Consider the following 26,805-nt stretch of genomic DNA (forward strand, 5'->3'; position numbering starts at 1 on the left):
GGACAGAGGAGGGAGGGAAAGAAGATAACAGAGAAGACAGCAGGACAGAGGAGGGAGGGAAAGAAGAGAACAGAGAAGACAGCAGGACAGAGGAGGAGGGAAAGAAGAGAACAGAGAAGACAGCAGGACAGAGGAGGGAGGGAAAGAAGAGAACAGAGAAGACAGCAGGACAGAGGAGGGAGGGAAAGAAGAGAACAGAGAAGACAGCAGGACAGAGGAGGGAGGGAAAGAACAGAACAGAGAAGACAGCAGGACAGAGGAGGGAGGGAAAGAAGAGAACAGAGAAGACAGCAGGACAGAGGAGGGAGGGAAAGAAGAGAACAGAGAAGACAGCAGGACAGAGGAGGGAGGGGAAGAAGAGAACAGAGAAGACAGCAGGACAGAGGAGGGAGGGACAGAAGAGAACAGAGAAGACAGCAGGACAGAGGAGGGAGGGAAAGAAGAGAAGACAGCAAGACAGAGGAGGGAGGGAAAGAAGAGAAGAGAGCAGGACAGAGGGAGGGAAAGAAGAGAAGAGAGCAGGATTGAGGAGGGATTGAGGAGAGATATGAGGGGATATGGGAGAGATATGGGAGAGATATTAGCGGATATGGGAGAGATGATAAGGAGAGATGGAGAGATGATAAGGTGAGATATGAGGGGATAAGGAGAGATGATAAGGAGAGATATGAGGGGATAAGTGGAGATATGAGGGGATATGGGAGAGATGAGGAGGAGAGATATGAGGGGATAAGTGGAGATATGAGGGGATATGGGAGAGATGAGGAGGAGAGATGGAGAGATGATAAGGTGAGATATGAGGGGATAAGGAGAGATATGAGGGGATATGGGAGAGATGATAAGTGGAGATATGAGGGGATAAGTGGAGATATGAGGGGATATGGGAGAGATGAGGAGGAGAGATATGGGAGAGATGATAAGGAGTGATATGAGGGGTTAAGGAGAGATATGAGGGGATATGGGAGAGATGAGGAGGAGAGATATGAGTGGATATGGGGAGATGATAATTAGAGATATGAGGGGATATGGGAGAGATGATAAGGAGAGATATGAGGGGATATGGGAGAGATGATAAGGAGAGATATGAGGGGATATGGGAGAGATGATAAGGAGAGATTTGAGGGGATATGGAAGAGATGATAAGGAGAGATATGAGGGGATATGGGAGAGATGAGGAGGAGATATGAGGGGATATGGGAGAGATGATAAGGAGAGATATGAGGGGATATGGGAGAGATGATAAGGAGAGATATATGGGAGAGATGAGGGGATAAGGGAGAGATGATAAGGAGATATATATGGGAGGATATGGGAGAGATGAGGGGATAAGGGAGAGATATGAGGGGATAAGGAAAGATGAGGAGGGGAGATATGAGGGGATAAGGAGAGATATTTAATTTAACCTTTATCTAACCAGGAAAGTCAGTTAAGAACAAATTCTTATTTTCAATGACGGCCTAGGAACTGCCTCTTCAGGGGCAGAACGACAGATTTGTACCTTGTCAGTTCGGGGGTTTGAACTTGCAACCTTCCGGTTACTAGTCCAACGCTCTAACCACTAGGCTACCCTGCCTCCCCAAAGGGGATATGGGAGAGATGAGCAGGAGAGATATGAGGGGATAAGGAGAGATATGAGGGGATAAGGAGAGATGTGGGAGAGATGATAAGGAGAGATGTGGGAGAGATGATAAGGAGAGATTTGAGGGGATATGGGAGAGATGATAAGGAGAGATATGAGAGGTTAGTTTATCACCCCTAGGATAGTAAAGGAGAGACAATAGGGAGAGATATGAGAGGTTAGTTTATCACCCCTAGGATAGTAAAGGAGAGACAATAGGGAGAGATATGAGAGGTTAGTTTATCACCCCTAGGATAGTAAAGGAGAGACAATAGGGAGAGATATGAGAGGTTAGTTTATCACCCCTAGGATAGTAAAGGTCGTTATCAGAAACACAATACGGTGCAGACCGTTCAATTAGTCTGCTGGGGTCAAGAACCAGCTCTGCTAAAACCATTGACAACAACGTGCCGTTTCCAAGGAATTGTGAAATAAATGTTCCAACTATTTGGTTGTAATATCATCACGTCCTGAAGAGCACAGTCACAACTAGACATTTATCTCTATCATCAGAGTTATACAGCAAGGTACTGTTTCATGATCAGTAACATCAGTTGATCATGTATTTTCAGATACGTGAAGGTATCCTATTCATTTAGCTAGTTAAGCAACGTGTCATTTAGCTAGCTAAGCAAACGTGTCATTTAGCTAGCTAAGCAACGTGTCATTTAGCTAGCTAAGCAAACGTGTCATTTAGCTAGCTAAGCAAACGTGTCATTTAGCTAGCTAAGCAAACGTGTCATTTAGCTAGCTAAGCAAACGTGTCATTTAGCTAGCTAAGCAAACGTGTCATTTAGCTAGCTAAGCAAACGTGTCATTTAGCTAGCTAAGCAAACGTGTCATTTAGCTAGCTAAGCAAACGTGTCATTTAGCTAGCTAAGCAAACGTGTCATTTAGCTAGCTAAGCAAACGTGTCATTTAGCTAGCTAAGCAAACGTGTCATTTAGCTAGCTAAGCAAACGTGTCATTTAGCTAGCTAAGCAAACGTGTCATTTAGCTAGCTAAGCAAACGTGTCATTTAGCTAGCTAAGCAAACGTGTCATTTAGCTAGCTAAGCAAACGTGTCATTTAGCTAGCTAAGCAAACGTGTCATTTAGCTAGCTAAGCAAACGTGTCATTTAGCTAGCTAAGCAAACGTGTCATTTAGCTAGCTAAGCAAACGTGTCATTTAGCTAGCTAAGCAACGTGTCATTTAGCTAGCTAAGCAACGTGTCATTAGCTAGCTAAGCAACGTGTCATTTAGCTAGCTAAGCAATGTTGTCGTCTTGGTAAAGTTGTCAGTCGGACTACTGTCACCACCACCATTGATATGACAAGCAAATCAAAGCGTATTTGCATATAGCCATCGAGTTGATCCCCTGACAGCTTGTCACCGAGCCGTATTGACGTGATCTGTTGTTAGCTAGCGATCCAATTTGACGTGGTCCATCAGGCAGTCTGTCACCGAGCGGTATCGACGTGATCTGTTGTTAGCTAGCGATCCAATTTGACGTGATCTGTTGTTAGCTAGCGATCCAATTTGACGTGATCTGTTGTTAGCTAGCGATCCAATTTGACGTGATCTGTTGTTAGCTAGCGATCCAATTTGACATGATCTGTTAGCTAGTGATCAAATTTGACGTGGTCCATCAGATAGTCTGTCAGCAGAGATGAAACACTCTGGAAAAACAACGTTGAAAAGGGGATACTGTGAGCTAACGTTGCTAGGTAGGCCGAGCTATGTCGCTCTGTGAAAAAAGTACATTAGTTCTACTTAAAACGCAGTTTCTACCGGTAGCTGGCAAAGTAATCATTATGTATCCTTCTGCTTGACAAGCAGGGCCCACGGAGGGTGGGACACGTAGAGCCCACGGAGGGTGGGACACGTAGAGCCCACGGAGGGTGGGACACGTAGAGCCCACGGAGGGTGGGACACGTAGAGCCCACTAATTAATGGGCCATTCTGATTAATCGGTCGACCTCAACTGTGTTTACAGTTTGAAGCTAAAGCTGGTCATTGGATTGTTAGGTTGTGGCAATTATATTTATAGATATTTATTTATTTGAGTTTTCTTCAATGGGACTAGATTTAGATGCATGTACGCTTGTTTCAGTCTAGAGGGAGAAATCGGTCCAGTCTTTATACAGCAACCCCTTATTCCTGACCCTGTGGAGTCCCTGTACATCTGGACAGTTTCTCCTGGCCTTGTGGAAGTCCCTGTATATCTGGACAGTTTCTCCTGACCCTTTGGAAGTCCCTGTACATCTGGACAGTTTCTCCTGACCTTGTGGAGTCCCTGTACATCTGGACAGTTTCTCCTGACCTTGTGAAGTCCCTGTATATCTGGACAGTTTCTCCTGACCCTGTGGAGTCCCTGTACATCTGGACAGTTTCTCCTGACCCTGTGGATGTCCCTGTACACCTGGACAGTTTCTCCTGACCTTGTGAAGTCCCTGTATATCTGGACAGTTTCTATATCTAGAGAGGCTGGTTGTAGTATGTTGTGGTGGTGTTATTGGCTCTGTGTACTGTACATCTATAACTCGAGAGGCTGGTTGTAGTATGTTGTGGGGGTGTTATTGGCTCTGTGTACTGTACATCTATAACTAGAGAGGCTGGTTGTAGTATGTTGTGGGGGTGTTATTGGCTCTGTGTACTGTACATCTATATCTAGAGAGGCTGGTTGTAGTATGTTGTGGGGGTGTTATTGGCTCTGAGATACCTGCTGTTGTCTAGGATGATTAGTAGAGCTCGGAGAATGGAATCAATCAGACTCTACTAATGGATCCTCCCAGACCATTACCATCATTACCTCCCTTCCATGCTCCATTACTCCTGTCTGGACTGTCTACTCCACCTAATCACCTGGAGGGTCCTGGAGGAGACAGAAGAACAGCCATTAGTATGGGTTTTATAACCTGTGAGAGTGGTTAAGTGTGAAGGTGGTGTTGACTACACAGAGAAAGTAGATAGATGACGTAAGAGCTGAGTTGACATTGTGGTAAGAGAATGACGTGTGTGTAGATTAGTCTACAAGTCTGTGGTCTCCAGTCAGACCTCGCTGGCCACTCTGTCTTCCAGTCTCAGCTAATGAAACTCAGAGCTTAACAGTCAGGTGGTTTAGATACTGATGGGTGTGTTGTGGATTTGGATCTACAATGTCAGAACGTTTTCTGTCAGAAAGGGTTTTTCTAGACCTTGAAAGCTGGCGGTCGTTCCAACAGGGGACTGAAACACATGTTATTATCCCACAGATAAACTGTCTGCAGTTAGTTGGATTTTACCATCATGGATATTTAACTTCTGGTTCAGGGCTTAGTTAGGCCTACGCTAGATTTAAACACGGCCTATAACCTATTAGAATAGACTACATCGTCTGGAACTTATTCAGGAGGGAGTCCTACCTGGTCTTGGTATTATCAGGCTGTGGACTGTACTCGGACGTGACCCACGTTAATCCCAGTCTTCAGAACCTGAATTGCTTCATCAATAGCCAATCAACATTACTATCATCATGAATGCTGACATTTCATCTGCTCTCATTTACTTTCCATTAGGGCAGAGTGAGCCTGTTATTCCCCTGTTAACCCTCTGCTATAGAGCACCACAGTGGAGGTGTCATAATACCCAGAAAACCTAACGGTCAAACAGGGAAATGTTTCCAATTGTTTTTATACAATTCATTTAAAAAGTTTATTTTATCAATATGTTCGACTCTATTTACTCTCCGATTCTAAAATGCTAATTAGTATTAAAGTAGACATCGTGCAAAACTACAAATCCTAGCATGCTCCTGTAGATCATCTCTAGCTGACACCTTTACTAACAGGTATAGATCCTGTAGATCATCTCTAGCTGACACCTTTACTAACAGGTATAGATCCTGTAGGTCATCTCTAGCTGACACCTTTACTAACAGGTATAGATCCTGTAGGTCATCTCTAGCTGACACCTTTACTAACAGGTATAGATCCTGTAGGTCATCTCTAGCTGACACCTTTACTAACAGGTATAGATCCTGTAGGTCATCTCTAGCTGACACCTTTACTAACAGGTATAGATCCTGTAGGTCATCTCTAGCTGACACCTTTACTAACAGGTATAGATCCTGTAGGTCATCTCTAGCTGACACCTTTACTAACAGGTATAGATCCTGTAGGTCATCTCTAGCTGACACCTTTACTAACAGGTATAGATCCTGTAGGTCATCTCTAGCTGACACCTTTACTAACAGGTATAGATCCTGTAGGTCATCTCTAGCTGACACCTTTACTAACAGGTATAGATCCTGTAGGTCATCTCTAGCTGACACCTTTACTAACAGGTATAGATCCTGTAGGTCATCTCTAGCTGACACCTTTACTAACAGGTATAGATCCTGTAGGTCATCTCTAGCTGACACCTTTACTAACAGGTATAGATCCTGTAGGTCATCTCTAGCTGACACCTTTACTAACAGGTATAGATCCTGTAGGTCATCTCTAGCTGACACCTTTACTAACAGGTATTGATCCTGTAGGTCATCTCTAGCTGACACCTTTACTAACAGGTATAGATCCTGTAGGTCATCTCTAGCTGACACCTTTACTAACAGGTATAGATCCTGTAGGTCATCTCTAGCTGACACCTTTACTAACAGGTATAGATCCTGTAGGTCATCTCTAGCTGACACCTTTACTAACAGGTATAGATCCTGTAGGTCATCTCTAGCTGACACCTTTACTAACAGGTATAGATCCTGTAGGTCATCTCTAGCTGACACCTTTACTAACAGGTATAGATCCTGTAGGTCATCTCTAGCTGACACCTTTACTAACAGGTATTGATCCTGTAGGTCATCTCTAGCTGACACCTTTACTAACAGGTATAGATCCTGTAGGTCATCTCTAGCTGACACCTTTACTAACAGGTATAGATCCTGTAGGTCATCTCTAGCTGACACCTTTACTAACAGGTATAGATCCTGTAGGTCATCTCTAGCTGACACCTTTACTAACAGGTATAGATCCTGTAGGTCATCTCTAGCTGACACCTTTACTAACAGGTATAGATCCTGTAGGTCATCTCTAGCTGACACCTTTACTAACAGGTATAGATCCTGTAGGTCATCTCTAGCTGACACCTTTACTAACAGGTATAGATCCTGTAGGTCATCTCTAGCTGACACCTTTACTAACAGGTATAGATCCTGTAGGTCATCTCTAGCTGACACCTTTACTAACAGGTATTGTGTCAATTTAAAACTTTCACAAGACGGTTCACAGAATTGTCAATTTGAAAGAAATGTAGACAGTTTATTCATGAATACATTTAGACAGTTAAATCCCGGGATTCCTACCTTTGCCTCGATTTGTCAGTCTGGTCCAGATCATCATGGTATTTGTAGTTCTTTATGATGGCCACATTGGCAGCTAATTAGCATTTCATTTTTGGGAGGTAAATACAGGCCAATATATTGATAAGTCACTTTGTCTGAGAGAGATTTACACGGTAATCAAAACATCACCCCAGGGGAAGCCGGCGCGAACCATCACCCAAGGGGAAGCCGACACGAACCATCACCCCAGGGGAAGCCGACACGAACCATCACCCCAGGGGAGGCCGACACGAACCGTCACCCCAGGGGAAGCCGACACATACCATCACCCCAGGGGAAGCCGACGCGAACCATCACCCCAGGGGAAGCCGACGCGAACCATCACCCCAGGGGAAGCCGACGCGAACCATCACCCCAGGGGAAGCCGACGCGAACCATCACCCCAGGGGAAGCCGGCGCAAACCATCACCCCAGGGGAAGCCGACGCGAACCATCACCCCAGGGGAAGCCGGCACAAAACACAGACCTTATTTTACGTGTTTCTAAAAAATCCCCTACGGGGAAAAATGAATGGTGGAAAAACCTCCGGAACCATTTCCCTGTTTGACCGCTAGGTTTTCTGGGTATTATGACTCACACACTGTGGTACTTTATTCCAGGCTGTTGCTGTGTTAGTGTGGTGTTTGATTCCTTAATGGCGGAGTGGACAGTAAACCTCTAATTCTTGAGAGAACAGACCAAAACAGGGAGAGAGAGACCAGAACAGAGAGAGACCAGAACAGAGAGAGACCAGAACAGAGAGAGACCAGAACAGAGAGAGACCAGAACAGAGAGAGACCAGAACAGAGAGAGACCAGAACAGAGAGAGACCAGAACAGAGAGGGAGAACGATGTGGGAGAGAGAACAGAACAGAGAGAGAACAATGTGGGAGAGAGAACAGAACAGAGAGAGAGGACGATGTGGGAGAGAGAGAACAGAACAGAGAGAGAGAACGATGTGGGTGAGAACATAACAGAGAGAGAGGACGATGTGGGAGAGGGAACAGACCAGAACAGAGAGAACAGACCAGAACAGAGAGAGAGAGAACAATGTTCCCTCTAAACCACACAGCTCCACCCAGACTGCTGCGCATTAAAAATAAAATGACCGCTGTGCCAAGGTCGCGGAAGATTGAATTCCACTCAACTTTAGTTGACACCCATGTTTCCCAACTCCGGTCCTCCTGTGCCTCCAGCAGCACGGTGTTGTCCCAGACAAACATACCTGATTCAACTAGTCAAGGGCTTCATGATTAGTTTTATTTAACATTTATTTAGCTAGGAAAGTCAGTTAAGAACAAAGTCGTATTTTCAATGACGGCCTACCGGGGAACAGCGGGTTAACTGCCTTGTTCAGTGGCAGAACGACAGATTTTTACCTTGTCAGCTCAGGGATTCGATCCAGCAACCTTTCGGTTACTAGTCCAACACACCGATATTGGCCGTATAACACAAATCCCAGAAGTGCCTTATTGTTATTATAAACTGGTTATCAACATAATTAGAAAGGTAAAAAGCTATTTGTTTGTCGTACCCGTGATATACGGTCTGATATACCACAGCTTTCAGACAATCAGCATCTAGGGCTCAACCCACCCAGTTTATGTGATGTTTAAGACTGGAGGACAGATGCTGTCTGACTGGCTTTAATTACATCACCTACTGATCCCACTAACTCACATGTTATCATCCACTCTGTCTGTCTGCCTCTGCCTACCTGCAACACTCTGTCTGTCTGCCTCTGCCTGCCTGCCTCTGCCTGCCTGTCTCTGTCTGCCTCTGCCTGCCTCTGTCTGCCTCTGCCTGTCTCTCCCCCTCTGCCTGCCTCTGCCTGTCTCTCCCCCTCTGTCTGCCTCTGCCTGCCTCTGCCTGTCTCTCCCCCTCTGTCTGCCTGTCTGCCTGTCTGCCTGTCTGCCTGTCTGTCTGTCTGTCTGTCTGTCTGTCTGTCTGTCTGTCTGTCTGTCTGCCTCTCTGTCTGTCTGTCTGCCTCTGCCTGCCTCTGTCTGCCTCTGCCTGTCTCTCCCCCTCTGCCTGCCTCTGCCTGTCTCTCCCCCTCTGTCTGCCTCTGCCTGTCTCTCCCCCTCTGTCTGCCTCTGCCTGCCTCTGCCTGTCTCTCCCCCTCTGTCTGCCTCTGCCTGCCTCTGCCTGTCTGTCTGTCTGTCTGTCTGTCTGTCTGTCTGTCTGTCTGTCTGTCTGTCTGTCTGTCTGTCTGTCTGTCTGTCTGTCTGTCTGTCTGTCTGTCTGCCTCTGCCTGCCTCTGTCTGCCTGTCTCTCCCCCTCTGTCTGCCTCTCTGCCTGCCTGCCTCTGTCTGCCTGCCTGCCTGCCTGCCTCTCTGCCTGCCTGCCTGCCTCTCTGCCTGCCTGCCTGCCTCTCTGCCTGCCTGCCTGCCTCTCTGCCTGCCTGCCTGCCTCTCTGTCTGCCTGCCTGCCTCTCTGCCTCCATCCCTCTGTCTCTCTAGCAGATTACCTGTCCCTAGGTGTGACACTTGGACCCAGAGGGACACAGACAGACACCCCGGTCTGCAGTTGGTGTAGCAGAGAGAGAACATGGCATTGTCGTTTAAGAAAGACCTGGAGAAGTACAAGGAGATTGACGAGGATGAGATCCTTAACAACCTGTCAGAGCAGGAACTCAAACAACTGGAGACTGCCCTGGAGGAGATGGACCCAGAGGTATGGAGGGGCGGGGGGGGGGGGGGGGGGGTCTGTCTGTTTCTGTCTTCCTTGTGTTTTCTCCTTGTTCGCCAGACAGACATCTCATTCTTATCAACTTTTAACCTCCCAGTCTGCCAAGCTTTTCTATGTTGACTTGCACGCAGAGTAGAGGAGGAGGAGGAGGCGCAGCAGAGCAGAGTAGAGGAGGAGGAGGAGGAGGAGGAGGCGCAGCAGAGTAGAGGAGGAGGAGGAGGCGCAGTAGAGGAGGAGGAGGAGGAGGCGCAGCAGAGTAGAGGAGGAGGCGCAGCAGAGTAGAGGAGGAGGCGCAGCAGAGTAGAGGAGGAGGAGGAGGAGGCGCAGCAGAGTAGAGGAGGAGGAGGCGCAGCAGAGTAGAGGAGGAGGAGGAGGCGCAGCAGAGTAGAGGAGGAGGAGGAGGCGCAGCAGAGTAGAGGAGGAGGAGGAGGCGCAGCAGAGTGGAGGAGGAGGAGGTGCAGCAGAGGAGGAGGAGGAGGAGGCGCAGCAGAGTAGAGGAGGAGGAGGCGCAGCAGAGGAGGAGGAGGCGCAGCAGAGGAGGAGGAGGAGGAGGAGGAGGCGCAGCAGAGTAGAGGAGGAGGCGCAGCAGAGTAGACGAGGCAGAGTAGAGGAGGAGGCGCAGCAGAGTAGAGGAGGAGGAGGAGGCGCAGTAGAGGAGGAGGCGCAGCAGAGTATAGGAGGAGGAGGCGCAGCAGTGTAGAGGAGGCGGTGCAGTAGAGTAGAAGAGGAGGAAAAGGCGCAGTGGAGTAGAGGAGGATGAAAAGGTGCAGTAGAGGAGGAGCAGGCGCAGCAGAGTAGAGGAGGAGGAGGTGCAGTAGAGAGGAGGAGGAGGTGCAGTAGAGTAGAGGAGGAGGCGCAGCAGAGTAGAGGAGGAGGAGGCGCAGTGGAGGAGGCGCAGCAGAGTAGAGGAGGAGGAGGCGCAGTGGAGGAGGCGCAGCAGAGTAGAGGAGGAGGCGCAGCAGAGTAGAAGAGGAGGAGGAGGAGGAGGATGTGCAGCAGAGTGGAGGAGGAGGTTGTAGTCAAACCCCTCCAGGACTTAGTGAGGTTAATTTTCCTTTTCAAGGGCCAGAGTGTGAGGTCCAACAGCCATTTATTTGTGATATTACACAATACACCTCAACAGAAGTATTGGGACTAGGCCAATGTGTTGTTACATCTCAGGTAGAGAACATCTTAAACATTCTTCTTGTCTTTCACTTATACACAGCATGAAGGAGATGAGTCCACTAACTAGGCAACCATAGGAACGCCACTCAACACAACACAGCACCGAATGCAGCCCTAGTGTTTTTAAACATGGCACATGAATTCACCAATTACCAATTGATCAATCAGTCAATAAACCCATGTATCCACCCCTCTGTGTCCCCCCCCCAGAATGCATTGCTGCCAGCGTCGATGCGTCAGAAGGACCACACAGTGAAAGCAGCCACCGGCCCCTACAGCCGAGAGAAACTACTCAGTTTTCTGGAGAAGGAGGCCCTGGAGTATAAAGACAGAGATGATGTTGTGTCTTTCTCGGGAGAGAGAAAAGGTAGGAGGCCCTGGAGTATAAAGACAGAGATGATGTGGTGTCTTTCTCTGGAGAGAGGAAAGGTAGGAGGCCCTGGAGTATAAAGACAGAGATGATGTGGTGTCTTTCTCTGGAGAGAGGAAAGGTAGGAGGCCCTGGAGTATAAAGACAGAGATGATGTGGTGTCTTTCTCTGGAGAGAGGAAAGGTAGGAGGCCCTGGAGTATAAAGACAGAGATGATGTGGTGTCTTTCTCTGGAGAGAGGAAAGGTAGGAGGCCCTGGAGTATAAAGACAGAGATGATGTGGTGTCTTTCTCTGGAGAGAGGAAAGGTAGGAGGCCCTGGAGTATAAAGACAGAGATGATGTGGTGTCTTTCTCTGGAGAGAGGAAAGGTAGGAGTTCGGAGAATGATAGTCTACTCCAAAATGCATGACGTCATCTGAAATATAACCGATGCGGCCCACTGCACCGAGACATGGCGAGGAGGAAGCGGTGGCTGTGTGCTTGTGGCTCTCATTCGCTCCGTTTGCTACAAATATACATGGTAACGTATCACTCGGCTCTTAGAGAGACAGGGGAAGGTTTTGGCAATTGAACTCATGAATACCATTTGTATGTCTCTGCATGCAGTTTGAAGGTATTTTTAGAAGACATGGCTAACTAGCGTTAGCGCGATAACTGGAAGTCTGGTATTGGCGCTGGCGCTAGTTAACATTTGCGCTAAAGCTAGTTATAGCAACTTCCTTCCCTCTGCACGCAGACATAAAATTTGTATCCATGAATGAATCTGACTCTGGGTCAGTAGAAAAGTGGCTTAAAGCGCATCACGGCAGAAATACCGTCTATATATACACCATTGTTTATATATTTATTTACTCTGACATCACTCGTTCTGGTATTGCTTTCGTTTTTTACTGTTTGTATTATGTGTGTATTGCTAGGTATTATTATTATACTGTTGGAGCTAGAAACACCAGCATTACTACACTGTTGGAGACAGAAACACCAGCATTACTGCACTGTTGGAGACAGAAACACCAGCATTACTGCACTGTTGGAGACAGAAACACCAGCATTACTACACTGTTGGAGACAGAAACACCAGCATTACTGCACTGTTGGAGACAGAAACACCAGCATTACTGCACTGTTGGAGACAGAAACACCAGCATTACTGCACTGTTGGAGCTAGAAACACCAGCATTACTGCACTGTTGGAGCTAGAAACACCAGCATTACTGCACTGTTGGAGCTAGAAACACCAGCATTACTGCACTGTTGGAGCTAGAAACACCAGCATTACTACACTGTTGGAGACAGAAACACCAGCATTACTACACTGTTGGAGCTAGAAACACCAGCATTACTGCACTGTTGGAGCTAGAAACACCAGCATTACTGCACTGTTGGAGCTAGAAACACCAGCATTACTGCACTGTTGGAGACAGAAACACCAGCATTACTGCACTGTTGGAGCTAGAAACACCAGCATTACTGCACTGTTGGAGCTAGAAACACCAGCATTACTACACTGTTGGAGACAGAAACACCAGCATTACTACACTGTTGGAGCTAGAAACACCAGCATTACTGCACTGTTGGAGCTAGAAACACCAGCATTACTGCACTGTTGGAGCTAGAAACACCAGCATTACTGCACTGTTGGAGACAGAAACACCAGCATTACTACACTGTTGGAGACAGAAACACCAGCATTACTACACTGTTGGAGACAGAAACACCAGCATTACTACACTGTTGGAGACAGAAACACCAGCATTACTACACTGTTGGAGCTAGAAACACCAGCATTACTGCACTGTTGGTGCTAGAAACACCAGCATTACTGCACTGTTGGAGACAGAAACACCAGCATTACTACACTGTTGGAGCTAGAAACACCAGCATTACTACACTGTTGGAGACAGAAACACCAGCATTACTACACTGTTGGAGACAGAAACACCAGCATTACTGCACTGTTGGAGCTAGAAACACCAGCATTACTACACCGTTGGAGCTAGAAACACCAGCATTACTGCACTGTTGGAGCTAGAAACACCAGCATTACTACACTGTTGGAGCTAGAAACACCAGCATTCCTACACTGTTGGAGCTAGAAACACCAGCATTACTACACTGTTGGAGCTAGAAACACCAGCATTACTACACTGTTGGAGCTAGAAACACCAGCATTACTGCACTGTTGGAGCTAGAAACACCAGCATTACTACACTGTTGGAGCTAGAAACACCAGCATTACTGCACTGTTGGAGCTAGAAACACCAGCATTACTGCACTGTTGGAGCTAGAAACACCAGCATTACTACACTGTTGGAGCTAGAAACACCAGCATTACTACACTGTTGGAGCTAGAAACACCAGCATTACTACACTGTTGGAGCTAGAAAAACCAGCATTACTGCACTGTTGGAGCTAGAAACACCAGCATTACTACACTGTTGGAGCTAGAAACACCAGCATTACTACACTGTTGGAGACAGAAACACCAGCATTACCACACTGTTGGAGCTAGAAACACCAGCATTACTACACTGTTGGAGCTAGAAACACCAGCATTACTGCACTGTTGGAGCTAGAAACACCAGCATTACTACACTGTTGGAGCTAGAAACACCAGCATTACTACACTGTTGGAGCTAGAAACACCAGCATTACTGCACTGTTGGAGCTAGAAACACCAGCATTACTACACTGTTGGAGCTAGAAACACCAGCATTACTGCACTGTTGGAGCTAGAAACACCAGCATTACTACACCGTTGGAGCTAGAAACACCAGCATTACTGCACTGTTGGAACTAGAAACACCAGCATTACTACACCGTTGGAGCTAGAAACACCAGCATTACTACACTGTTGGAGCTAGAAACACCAGCATTACTGCACTGTTGGAGCTAGAAACACCAGCATTACTGCACTGTTGGAGACAGAAACACCAGCATTACTACACTGTTGGAGCTAGAAACACCAGCATTACTACACTGTTGGAGACAGAAACACCAGCAGTACTGCACTGTTGGAGCTAGAAACACCAGCATTACTACACCGTTGGAGCTAGAAACACCAGCATTACTGCACTGTTGGAGCTAGAAACACCAGCATTACTACACTGTTGGAGCTAGAAACACCAGCATTCCTACACTGTTGGAGCTAGAAACACCAGCATTACTACACTGTTGGAGCTAGAAACACCAGCATTACTACACTGTTGGAGCTAGAAACACCAGCATTACTGCACTGTTGGAGCTAGAAACACCAGCATTACTACACTGTTGGAGCTAGAAACACCAGCATTCCTACACTGTTGGAGCTAGAAACACCAGCATTACTACACTGTTGGAGCTAGAAACACCAGCATTACTACACTGTTGGAGCTAGAAACACCAGCATTACTACACTGTTGGAGCTAGAAACACCAGCATTACTGCACTGTTGGAGCTAGAAACACCAGCATTACTACACTGTTGGAGCTAGAAACACCAGCATTACTACACTGTTGGAGACAGAAACACCAGCATTACCACACTGTTGGAGCTAGAAACACCAGCATTACTACACTGTTGGAGCTAGAAACACCAGCATTACTGCACTGTTGGAGCTAGAAACACCAGCATTACTACACTGTTGGAGCTAGAAACACCAGCATTACTACACTGTTGGAGCTAGAAACACCAGCATTACCACACTGTTGGAGCTAGAAACACCAGCATTACTGCACTGTTGGAGCTAGAAACACCAGCATTACTACACTGTTGGAGACAGAAACACCAGCATTACTACACTGTTGGAGCTAGAAACACCAGCATTACTGCACTGTTGGAGCTAGAAACACCAGCATTACTGCACTGTTGGAGACAGAAACACCAGCATTACTACACTGTTGGAGCTAGAAACACCAGCATTACTACACTGTTGGAGACAGAAACACCAGCATTACTACACTGTTGGAGACAGAAACACCAGCATTACTGCACTGTTGGAGACAGAAACACCAGCATTACTACACTGTTGGAGCTAGAAACACCAGCATTACTGCACTGTTGGAGCTAGAAACACCAGCATTACTGCACTGTTGGAGCTAGAAACACCAGCATTACTACACTGTTGGAGACAGAAACACCAGCATTACTACACTGTTGGAGCTAGAAACACCAGCATTACTGCACTGTTGGAGCTAGAAACACCAGCATTACTGCACTGTTGGAGCTAGAAACACCAGCATTACTACACTGTTGGAGACAGAAACACCAGCATTACTACACTGTTGGAGCTAGAAACACCAGCATTACTGCACTGTTGGAGACAGAAACACCAGCATTACTACACTGTTGGAGCTAGAAACACCAGCATTACTACACTGTTGGAGACAGAAACACCAGCATTACTGCACTGTTGGAGCTAGAAACACCAGCATTACTGCACTGTTGGAGCTAGAAACACCAGCATTACTGCACTGTTGGGGACAGAAACACCAGCATTACTGCACTGTTGGAGACAGAAACACCAGCATTACTGCACTGTTGGAGCTAGAAACACCAGCATTACTGCACTGTTGGAGCTAGAAACACCAGCATTACTGCACTGTTGGAGCTAGAAACACCAGCATTACTGCACTGTTGGAGACAGAAACACCAGCATTACTACACTGTTGGAGCTAGAAACACCAGCATTACTGCACTGTTGGAGCTAGAAACACCAGCAGTACTACACTGTTGGAGCTAGAAACACCAGCATTACTGCACTGTTGGAGACAGAAACACCAGCATTACTACACTGTTGGAGCTAGAAACACCAGCATTACTACACTGTTGGAGCTAGAAACACCAGCATTACTGCACTGTTGGAGCTAGAAACACCAGCAGTAACGAGAGGTGTTGGGGGTAACTAGAGGCGTTGGGGGTAACTAGAGGCGTTGGGGGTGACTAGAGGCGTTGGGGGTGACTAGAGGCGTTGGGGGTGACTAGAGGCGTTGGGGGTGACTAGAGGCGTTGGGGTTGACTAGAGGCGTTGGGGTTGACTAGAGGCGTTGGGGTTGACCAGGGGCGTTGCGGGCGACCAGGGGCGTTGCGGGCGACCAGGGGCGTTGCGGGCGACCAGGGGCGTTGCGGGCGACCCTCCCTCCAGTATGTATATAGAGCAGGGTTAGGGTTGTTACCTCCAGTATGTATATAGAGCAGGGTTAGGGTTGTTACCTCCAGTATGTATATAGAGCAGGGTTAGGGTTGTTACCTCCAGTATGTATATAGAGCAGGGTTAGGGTACCCTCCCTCCAGTATGTATATAGAGCAGGGTTAGGGTTCCTCCCTCCAGTATGTATATAGAGCAGGGTTAGGGTTGTTACCTCCAGTATGTATATAGAGCAGGGTTAGGGTTGTTACCTCCAGTATGTATATAGAGCAGGGTTAGGGTTGTTACCTCCAGTATGTATATAGAGCAGGGTTAGGGTTGTTACCTACAGTATGTATATAGAGCAGGGTTAGGGTTGTTACCTCCAGTATGTATATAGAGCAGGGTTAGGGTTGTTACCTCCAGTACCAGTATGTATATAGAGCAGGGTTAGGGTTGTTACCTCCAGTATGTATATAGAGCAGGGTTAGGGTTGTTACCTCCAGTATGTATATAGAGCAGGGTTAGGGTTGTTACCTCCAGTATGTATATAGAGCAGGGTTAGGGTTGTTACCTACAGTATGTATATAGAGCAGGGTTAGGGTTGTTACCTCCAGTATGTATATAGAGCAGGGTTAGGGTTGTTACCTCCAGTACCAGTATGTATTTAGAGCAGGGTTAGGGTTGTTACCTCCAGTACCAGTATGTATATAGAACAGGGTTAGGGTTGTTACCTCCAGTATGTATATAGAGCAGGGTTAGGGTTGTTACCTCCAGTACCAGTATGTATATAGAACAGGGTTAGGGTTGTTACCTCCAGTATGTATATAGAGCAGGGTTAGGGTTGTTACCTCCAGTACCAGTATGTATATAGAACAGGGTTAGGGTTGTTACCTCCAGTATGTATATAGAACAGGGTTAGGGTTGTTACCTCCAGTATGTATATAGAGCAGGGTTAGGGTTGTTACCTCCAGTATGTATATAGAGCAGGGTTAGGGTTGTTACCTCCAGTACCAGTATGTATATAGAGCAGGGTTAGGGTTGTTACCTCCAGTATGTATATAGAGCAGGGTTAGGGTTGTTACCTCCAGTATGTATATAGAGCAGGGTTAGGGTTGTTACCTCCAGTATGTATATAGAGCAGGGTTAGGGTTGTTACCTCCAGTATGTATATAGAGCAGGGTTAGGGTTGTTACCTCCAGTATGTATATAGAGCAGGGTTAGGGTTGTTACCTCCAGTATGTATATAGAGCAGGGTTAGGGTTGTTACCTCCAGTACCAGTATGTATATAGAGCAGGGTTAGGGTTGTTACCTCCAGTACCAGTATGTATATAGAGCAGGGTTAGGGCTGTTACCTCCAGTATGTATATAGAGCAGGGTTAGGGTTGGTACCTCCAGTATGTATATAGAACAGGGTTAGGGTTGTTACCTCCAGTATGTATATAGAGCAGGGTTAGGGTTGTTACCTCCAGTACCAGTATGTATATAGAGCAGGGTTAGGGCTGTTACCTCCAGTATGTATATAGAGCAGGGTTAGGGTTGGTACCTCCAGTATGTATATAGAACAGGGTTAGGGTTCCTCCCTCCAGTATGTATATAGAGCAGGGTTAGGGTTGTTACCTCCAGTACCAGTATGTATATAGAGCAGGGTTAGGGTTGGTACCTCCAGTATGTATATAGAGCAGGGTTAGGGTTGTTACCTCCAGTATGTATATAGAGCAGGGTTAGGGTTGTTACCTCCAGTATGTATATAGAGCAGGGTTAGGGTTGTTACCTCCAGTATGTATATAGAACAGGGTTAGGGTTGTTACCTCCAGTATGTAATAGATTAGGGTTGTTACCTCCAGTATGTATATAGAGCAGGGTTAGGGTTGTTACCTCCAGTATGTATATAGAGCAGGGTTAGGGTTGTTACCTCCAGTATGTATATAGAGCAGGATTAGGGTTCCTCCCTCCAGTATGTATATAGAGCAGGGTTAGGGTTCCGCCCTCCAGTATGTATATAGAGCAGGGTTAGGGTTCCTCCCTCCAGTATGTATATAGAGCAGGGTTAGGGTTGTTACCTCCAGTATGTATATAGAGCAGGGTTAGGGTTGGTACCTCCAGTATGTATATAGAGCAGGGTTAGGGTTGTTACCTCCAGTACCAGTATGTATATAGAGCAGGGTTAGGGTTGTTACCTCCAGTACCAGTATGTATATAGAGCAGGGTTAGGGTTGTTACCTCCAGTATGTATATAGAGCAGGGTTAGGGTTGGGTACCTCCAGTATGTATATAGAACAGGGTTAGGGTTGTTACCTCCAGTATGTATATAGAGCAGGGTTAGGGTTGTTACCTCCAGTATGTATATAGAGCAGGGTTAGGGTTGTTACCTCCAGTATGTATATAGAACAGGGTTAGGGTTGTTACCTCCAGTATGTATATAGAACAGGGTTAGGGTTGTTACCTCCAGTATGTATATAGAGCAGGGTTAGGGTTGTTACCTCCAGTATGTATATAGAACAGGGTTAGGGTTGGTACCTCCAGTATGTATATAGAGCAGGGTTAGGGTTGTTACCTCCAGTACCAGTATGTATATAGAACAGGGTTAGGGTTGTTACCTCCAGTACCAGTATGTATATAGAACAGGGTTAGGGTTGTTACCTCCAGTATGTATATAGAACAGGGTTAGGGTTGTTACCTCCAGTATGTATATAGAGCAGGGTTAGGGTTGTTACCTCCAGTACCAGTATGTATATAGAACAGGGTTAGGGTTCCTCCCTCCAGTATGTATATAGAGCATGGTTAGGGTTGTTACCTCCAGTATGTATATAGAACAGGTTTAGGGTTCCTCCCTCCAGTATGTATATAGAGCAGGGTTAGGGTTGTTACCTCCAGTATGTATATAGAACAGGGTTAGGGTTGTTACCTCCAGTACCAGTATGTATATAGAACAGGGTTAGGGTTGTTACCTCCAGTATGTATATAGAGCAGGGTTAGGGTTGTTACCTCCAGTATGTATATAGAACAGGGTTAGGGTTGTTACCTCCAGTATGTATATAGAGCAGGGTTAGGGTTGTTACCTCCAGTACCAGTATGTATATAGAACAGGGTTAGGGTTCCTCCCTCCAGTATGTATATAGAGCAGGGTTAGGGTTGTTACCTCCAGTACCAGTATGTATATAGAACAGGGTTAGGGTTGTTACCTCCAGTATGTATATATAACAGGGTTAGGGTTGTTACCTCCAGTATGTATATAGAACAGGGTTAGGGTTGTTACCTCCAGTATGTATATAGAACAGGGTTAGGGTTGTTACCTCCAGTATGTATATAGAACAGGGTTAGGGTTGTTACCTCCAGTATGTATATAGAACAGGGTTAGGGTTGTTACCTCCAGTACCAGTATGTATATATATCAGGGTTAGGGTTCCTCCCTCCAGTAGAATTCCAGAACCATGATGTCATGGCCCCTGATCTCTGGAGAGGAAGCCTGTCAGGAATAACCTCACACACATTCCTCTTCCCTCATCCCACTGTGTGTGTAGTGACAGACCATAGCAACAACTCTTGTTATCAGCAGGGGCTGATTTAATGAGTCTCGTGGAATTTACATTAGATTAGACCTTAAAAGTCATTTGTGTTTTACTTGTTGTATAAACACACCATGGTCACCAAAATCGGACTAAGTGGACTGGACAAGAGTTTCTGGAGAGATTTGAGAGCTTTTCAGTGATGAGCACAATTCATATTAGCAGCACAGATGTGCAGCCCAGTTCTGTTCAGCAGTGGGAAGGACACGTCACACACAGCCTACATCTGCTGGTGAGCTGCAGGGGAGCCAGCGATGAGTGTGAAGACAGGCTCTGATTATACACATCACACAGGTGACTCTCTGGCTTCCCCGTAGTGAACCAGTCACCACCAGCCTGGTTAGCTACCCTTTGCCTGGTGAAAAGGGATACTTCAGGATTTTGCCAATGAGGCCCTTAGACTTCATCATTGAACTAACGCTAGTTAGCATTGGCTTGCAAAACCACCTCTAACTTCCTTCATACTGGACACAGAGACATACAAATGGTATCAGTGAGTTCATCTGACTCTGGGGGAAGTTGGTGAAGGGCCTCACTGCCAAAATCCCTAAGTATCCCTTTATGAAACACAAGCTGCTTTACAAAATTGAAAACAATAGCAGCATTGAGTTTAATAGTAAAACAGTCTAACTATGTTTGTCTCTCCCCTTTAGTATAGAAAAGTAGTGCAGTTGTAGTCTCACTCAACCCTCCCACTTTCCCCACGGCGTTTTCATAGCCAAGTTCTGTAGCCAAGTCTCCCACTTCCTCAGAGAAACGTCTTGATTCAAGCCCTTACCGTTCAAAAGATATTACCCATAACACCACCACTATGTATTGTATTGTACTGTAGAGGCTCCATTCTGTAACGGCCTGTAGAGAGACCATTCTGTAACGGCCTGTAGAGAGACTCCATTCTGTAGCGGTCTGTAGAGAGACTCCATTCTGTAGCGGTCTGTAGAGAGACTCCATTCAGTAGCGGCCTGTAGAGAGACTCCATTCTGTAACGGCCTGTAGAGAGACTCCATTCTGTAACGGCCTGTAGAGAGACTCCATTCTGTAACGGCCTGTAGAGAGACTCCATTCTGTAACGGCCTGTAGAGAGACTCCATTCTGTAACGGCCTGTAGAGAGACTCCATTCTGTAACGGCCTGTAGAGAGACTCCATTCTGTAACGGCCTGTAGAGAGGCTCCATTCTGTAACGGCCTGTAGACAGGCTCCATTCTGTAACGGCCTGTAGAGAGGCTCCATTCTGTAACGGCCTGTAGAGAGACTCCATTCTGTAACGGCCTGTAGAGAGGCTCCATTCTGTACTACGGCCTGTAGAGAGGCTCCATTCTGTAGCGGCCTGTAGAGAGACTCCATTCTGTAACGGCCTGTAGAGAGGCTCCATTCTGTAACGGCCTGTAGAGAGGCTCCATTCTGTAGCGGCCTGTAGAGAGACTCCATTCTGTAGCGGCCTGTAGAGAGGCTCCATTCTGTAACGGCCTGTAGAGAGACTCCATTCTGTAACGGCCTGTAGAGAGACTCCATTCTGTAACGGCCTGTAGAGAGACTCCATTCTGTAACGGCCTGTAGAGAGACTCCATTCTGTAACGGCCTGTAGAGAGACTCCATTCTGTAACGGCCTGTAGAGAGGCTCCATTCTGTAACGGCCTGTAGAGAGGCTCCATTCTGTAACGGCCTGTAGAGAGGCTCCATTCTGTAACGGCCTGTAGAGAGGCTCCATTCTGTAACGGCCTGTAGAGAGGCTCCATTCTGTAGCGGCCTGTAGAGAGACTCCATTCTGTAGCGGCCTGTAGAGAGACTCCATTCTGTAGCGGCCTGTAGAGAGGCTCCATTCTGTAGCGGCCTGTAGAGAGACTCCATTCTGTAACGGCCTGTAGAGAGACTCCATTCTGTAACGGCCTGTAGAGAGGCTCCATTCTGTAACAGCCTGTAGAGAGGCTCCATTCTGTAACGGCCTGTAGAGACTCCATTCTGTAACGGCCTGTAGAGAGACTCCATTCTGTAACGGCCTGTAGAGAGACTCCATTCTGTAACGGCCTGTAGAGAGACTCCATTCTGTAACGGCCTGTAGAGAGGCTCCATTCTGTAACGGCCTGTAGAGAGGCTCCATTCTGTAACGGCCTGTAGAGAGGCTCCATTCTGTAACAGCTGGTGAGAAATTACAGGAAAGGGTTGAGAAACAGTGTAGAGGGTTTGAGATGTGGCTATGACTGGACTCTCTGTGGTTCTCCCTCTCTCTCGCTCTCTTTGTCTCTCTCGCTCTCTTTCTCTCTCTCTCTCTTTCTGTCTCTCTCGCTCTCTTTGTCTCTCTCTCTCTCTCTTTGTCTCTTTGTCTCTCTCTCTCTCTCTCTTTGTCTCTCTCTTTGTCTCTCTCTTTGTCTCTCTCTTTGTCTCTCTGTCTCTCTCTTTGTCTCTCTCTTTGTCTCTCTCTTTGTCTCTCTCTTTGTCTCTTTGTCTCTCTCTCTCTGTCTCTTTGTCTCTCTCTCTCTCTCTCTCTCTCTCTCTCTCTCTCTCTCTTTGTCTCTCTCTCTTTGTCTCTCTCTCTTTGTCTCTCTCTCTTTGTGTCTCTCTCTCTTTGTGTCTCTCTCTCTTTGTGTCTCTCTCTCTTTGTCTCTCTCTCTCTCTTTGTCTCTCTCTCTCTCTTTGTCTCTCTCTCTCTCTCTTTGTCTCTCTCTCTCTCTTTGTCTCTGTGTGTTTCTGTCTCACTCATTCTCTCTGGCTTGACTTCTCTTCCTGAAAGAGCCTTTAGACGGCCATTCTGTGTCGGTCCCTGTGGACAACAGTTTCAGTTACCCCCATTATAGACAGACACAGAGAGAAGCACCCAAGCTGCACCGAGAGTGTCTGTAGTACATACAACCTCACAGATATTTGACATGTAGGATATCACCTGTAGGGAAAGGAGAAGGTCATGCAGAGACAGTTGAACCACTGTGTGTTAACCAGAAGGCTGTGGCTGTAAGTGCCGGGGATAGTAGACTAACTGTTAGCTGACTCTTCTCCAGAGGGCCTGACACAGGAAGTGGGGTGTTGTGGGTAATGGCTGTATTTACTGTTTAGAGGCTTTTCAGGAAGTGCCAAGGCCCCCTCGAGACTAGACCGCCTTTTAGACTGGAGAGTAGGGGGGCACGGAGGGTGTTCTGTCAGAAGGGCGGCGGGGGAGGACCGAAGGACAATTAGATTTAAGTTTGCGTCATTTAGCAGACGCTGTTATTCAGAGCCACTTCTAGTAGTGACTGAATACATTCCCATGAAGGAAAGGGTCACTATAATTTCCTGTTTTTAAAGTGAGGGTGTTGGGGGCACAGAGGCACAGAGGTTATTCTCCTTGAGGGAGTTGTGTGGCAGGAGAAGAGGGAGAGGGGCTACTGAAGGAAAAGGCTACTGTATATTTTTTTTGAGTGTGTGTGGGGGGGGGGCACTGATGGGGTGGTCTGGTACTATATTTAATATACAGTATTTGATATACAGTACTTCATATACGGTACTTCATATACAGTATTTCATATACAGTACTTCCTATACAGTACTTCATATACAGTACTTCATATACAGTATTTCATATACAGTACTTCCTATACAGTACTTCATATACAGTACTTCATATACAGTACCAGTCAAAAGTTTAGACACCACTACTGATATAAAGGTTTTTCTTTATTTTGACTGTTTTCTACATTGTAGAATAATAGTGAAGACATAAACTATGAAATAACACGTCATTTTGATGTCTTCACTATTATTATACAATGTAGAAAATAGTAAAAATAAAGAAAAACCCTTGAATGAGTAGGTGTGTCCAAACTGTTGACTGGGTAACTGTTGACTGGGTAACTGTTGACTGGGTAACTGTTGACTGGGTAACTGTTGACTGGGTAACTGTTGACTGGGTAACTGTTGACTGGGTGACTGTTGACTGGATGACTGTTGACTGTTGACTGAAGAGCTGTTGACTGGGTACCTGTTGACTGAGTACCTGTTGTCTGGGTAACTGTAAAGGATTACGTGCTGATGGTGTTGGGGAGAATAGCATCCTCAGTATGTAGCTGTGTGTGGTAACGTCTGGCCAACAAGTTAGTTGCCCCCAGCAGCAGCAGCATAGAGGAGTTTAGACTTTACTCTCTGTTCTGTGACTTCCTGTCTCTTTCCTTCTGCTGCTGCTGGGTTTCCATGGCAATGCCTCCGGGGCCCGACTGAAGGAGGGAGGGAGAAAAGAGATCGAGACGAGCGAGAGATGCAGACGGTCTTGTCTCCTCAGTCTGATGAAGATCTCCAGCTGTGTTATGTAAAGATGTCTGCTCTCTGTCTCTCACACACACACGCACACACACACACAACCCAAGACAAAGCAGAAGGGTTCATGGGTAGACGGTACACAGGACAGACAGAAATAGCAGCAACCAGACAGAGCAGAGTAGAACACACTGTACCACTTAGATACAGTCCATCCTGCAGTAGAACACACTGTACCACTTAGATACAGTCCATCCTGCAGTAGAACACACTGTACCACTTAGATACAGTCCATCCTGCAGTAGAACACACTGTACCACTTAGATACAGTCCGTCCTGCAGTAGAACACACTGTACCACTTAGATACAGTCTGTCCTGCTGTAGAACACACTGTACCACTTAGATACAGTCCATCCTGCTGTAGAACACACTGTACCACTTAGATACAGTCCATCCTGCAGTAGAACACACTGTACCACTTAGATACAGTCCATCCTGCAGTAGAACACACTGTACCACTTAGATACAGTCCATCCTGCTGTAGAACACACTGTACCACTTAGATACAGTCCATCCTGCAGTAGAACACACTGTACCACTTAGATACAGTCCATCCTGCAGTAGAACACACTGTACCACTTAGATACAGTCCATCCTGCAGTAGAACACACTGTACCACTTAGATACAGTCTATCCTGCAGTAGAACACACTGTACCACTTAGATACAGTCCATCCTGCAGTAGAACACACTGTACCACTTAGATACAGTCCATCCTGCAGTAGAACACACTGTACCACTTAGATACAGTCCATCCTGCTGTAGAACACACTGTACCACTTAGATACAGTCCATCCTGCAGTAGAACACACTGTACCACTTAGATACAGTCCATCCTGCAGTAGAACACACTGTACCACTTAGATACAGTCCATCCTGCAGTAGAACACACTGTACCACTTAGATACAGTCCGTCCTGCAGTAGAACACACTGTACCACTTAGATACAGTCTGTCCTGCTGTAGAACACACTGTACCACTTAGATACAGTCCATCCTGCTGTAGAACACACTGTACCACTTAGATACAGTCCATCCTGCAGTAGAACACACTGTACCACTTAGATACAGTCCATCCTGCAGTAGAACACACTGTACCACTTAGATACAGTCCATCCTGCTGTAGAACACACTGTACCACTTAGATACAGTCCATCCTGCAGTAGAACACACTGTACCACTTAGATACAGTCCATCCTGCTGTAGAACACACTGTACCACTTAGATACAGTCCATCCTGCAGTAGAACACACTGTACCACTTAGATACAGTCTATCCTGCAGTAGAACACACTGTACCACTTAGATACAGTCCATCCTGCAGTAGAACACACTGTACCACTTAGATACAGTCCATCCTGCAGTAGAACACACTGTACCACTTAGATACAGTCCGTCCTGCAGTATAACACACTGTACCACTTAGATACAGTCTGTCCTGCTGTAGAACACACTGTACCACTTAGATACAGTCCATCCTGCTGTAGAACACACTGTACCACTTAGATACAGTCCATCCTGCAGTAGAACACACTGTACCACTTAGATACAGTCCATCCTGCTGTAGAACACACTGTACTAGCCCTTGATCTCTCTCTAGAGCCCCTTCCTTCGCTCTCTCTAGCCCCTTCCTTCACTCTCTCTAGCCCCTTCCTTCGCTCTCTCTAGCCCCTTCCTTCGCTCTCTCTAGCCCCTTCCTTCACTCTCTCTAGCCCCTTCCTTCGCTCTCTCTAGCCCCTTCCTTCGCTCTCTCTAGCCCCTTCCTTCGCTCTCTCTAGCCCCTTCCTTCGCTCCTTCTAGCCCCTTCCTACGCTCTCTCTAGCCCCTTCCTTCGCTCTCTCTAGCCCCTTCCTTCGCTCTCTCTAGCCCCTTCCTTCGCTCTCTCTAGCCCCTTCCTTCGCTCTCTCTAGCCCCTTCCTTTGCTCTTTCTAGCCCCCTCCTTCTCTCTCTCTAACCCTCTCTCTCTCTCTGTGTGTCTTGTCTCTGGCTCTGTTGGTGTGTTCTCTAAAGACCGCTGTAGTAGACACACATTAGCCGCTAGGAGTTAGCGTTATGGATAAAACGACCTCGGAATGAGTTGGAGCAGCTAATATACGTTAGCCGCTAGGAGTTAGCATTATGGATAAAACAACCTCGGAATGAGTTGAAGCAGCTAATATACGTTAGCCGCTAGGAGTTAGCATTATGGATAAAACAACCTCGGAATGAGTTGAAGCAGCTAATATACGTTAGCCGCTAGGAGTTAGCATTATGGATAAAACAACCTCGGAATGAGTTGGAGCAGCTAATATACGTTAGCCGCTAGGAGTTAGCATTATGGATAAAACAACCTCGGAATGAGTTGAAGCAGCTAATATACGTTAGCCGCTAGGAGTTAGCATTATGGATAAAACAACCTCGGAATGAGTTGGAGCAGCTAATATACGTTAGCCGCTAGGAGTTAGCATTATGGATAAAATTACCTCCGATTGAGTTGGAGCAGCTAATATACTTTAGCCGCTAGGAGTTAGCATTATGGATAAAATGACCTCTAGAGACCCCAGAGCAGAAACATCATGACATCAATCTCAACACAGCTCAGAGAAAATGAACTAAACAAGACAAGTACATGAGTAATGGAAATGTCTTGTGTGTGTTCATCGGTAAGATATGGGTTCTGGGGTGTGTGCTC

General features: G+C 46.6%; 1 protein-coding gene across 3 annotated transcripts in view; it reads left to right on the plus strand.

The window, feature by feature from the left end:
• LOC109885244 (tropomodulin-3) overlaps positions 1–26,805 on the plus strand; it is a 55,813-nt gene that overhangs the window by 8,149 nt on the left and 20,859 nt on the right. Inside the window, exons 2-4 of one of the 3 annotated variants that reach the window (XM_031812527.1) lie at positions 9,414–9,627; positions 11,020–11,121; positions 11,494–11,548. In XM_031812527.1, the coding sequence (XP_031668387.1) occupies positions 9,502–9,627; positions 11,020–11,121; positions 11,494–11,548 (283 nt within the window). In that variant the 5' untranslated portion in view covers positions 9,414–9,501. Of the gene's footprint in view, positions 1–9,413; positions 9,628–11,019; positions 11,177–11,493; positions 11,549–26,805 lie in introns of all 3 variants that reach the window. The other 2 variants (XM_031812525.1, XM_031812526.1) reach the window with 2 other exon arrangements.

The sequence above is a fragment of the Oncorhynchus kisutch genome, unplaced genomic scaffold (genome assembly GCF_002021735.2).
Source record: "Oncorhynchus kisutch isolate 150728-3 unplaced genomic scaffold, Okis_V2 Okis03b-Okis08b_hom, whole genome shotgun sequence".
In the NCBI taxonomy this organism is placed as follows: domain Eukaryota; kingdom Metazoa; phylum Chordata; class Actinopteri; order Salmoniformes; family Salmonidae; genus Oncorhynchus; species Oncorhynchus kisutch.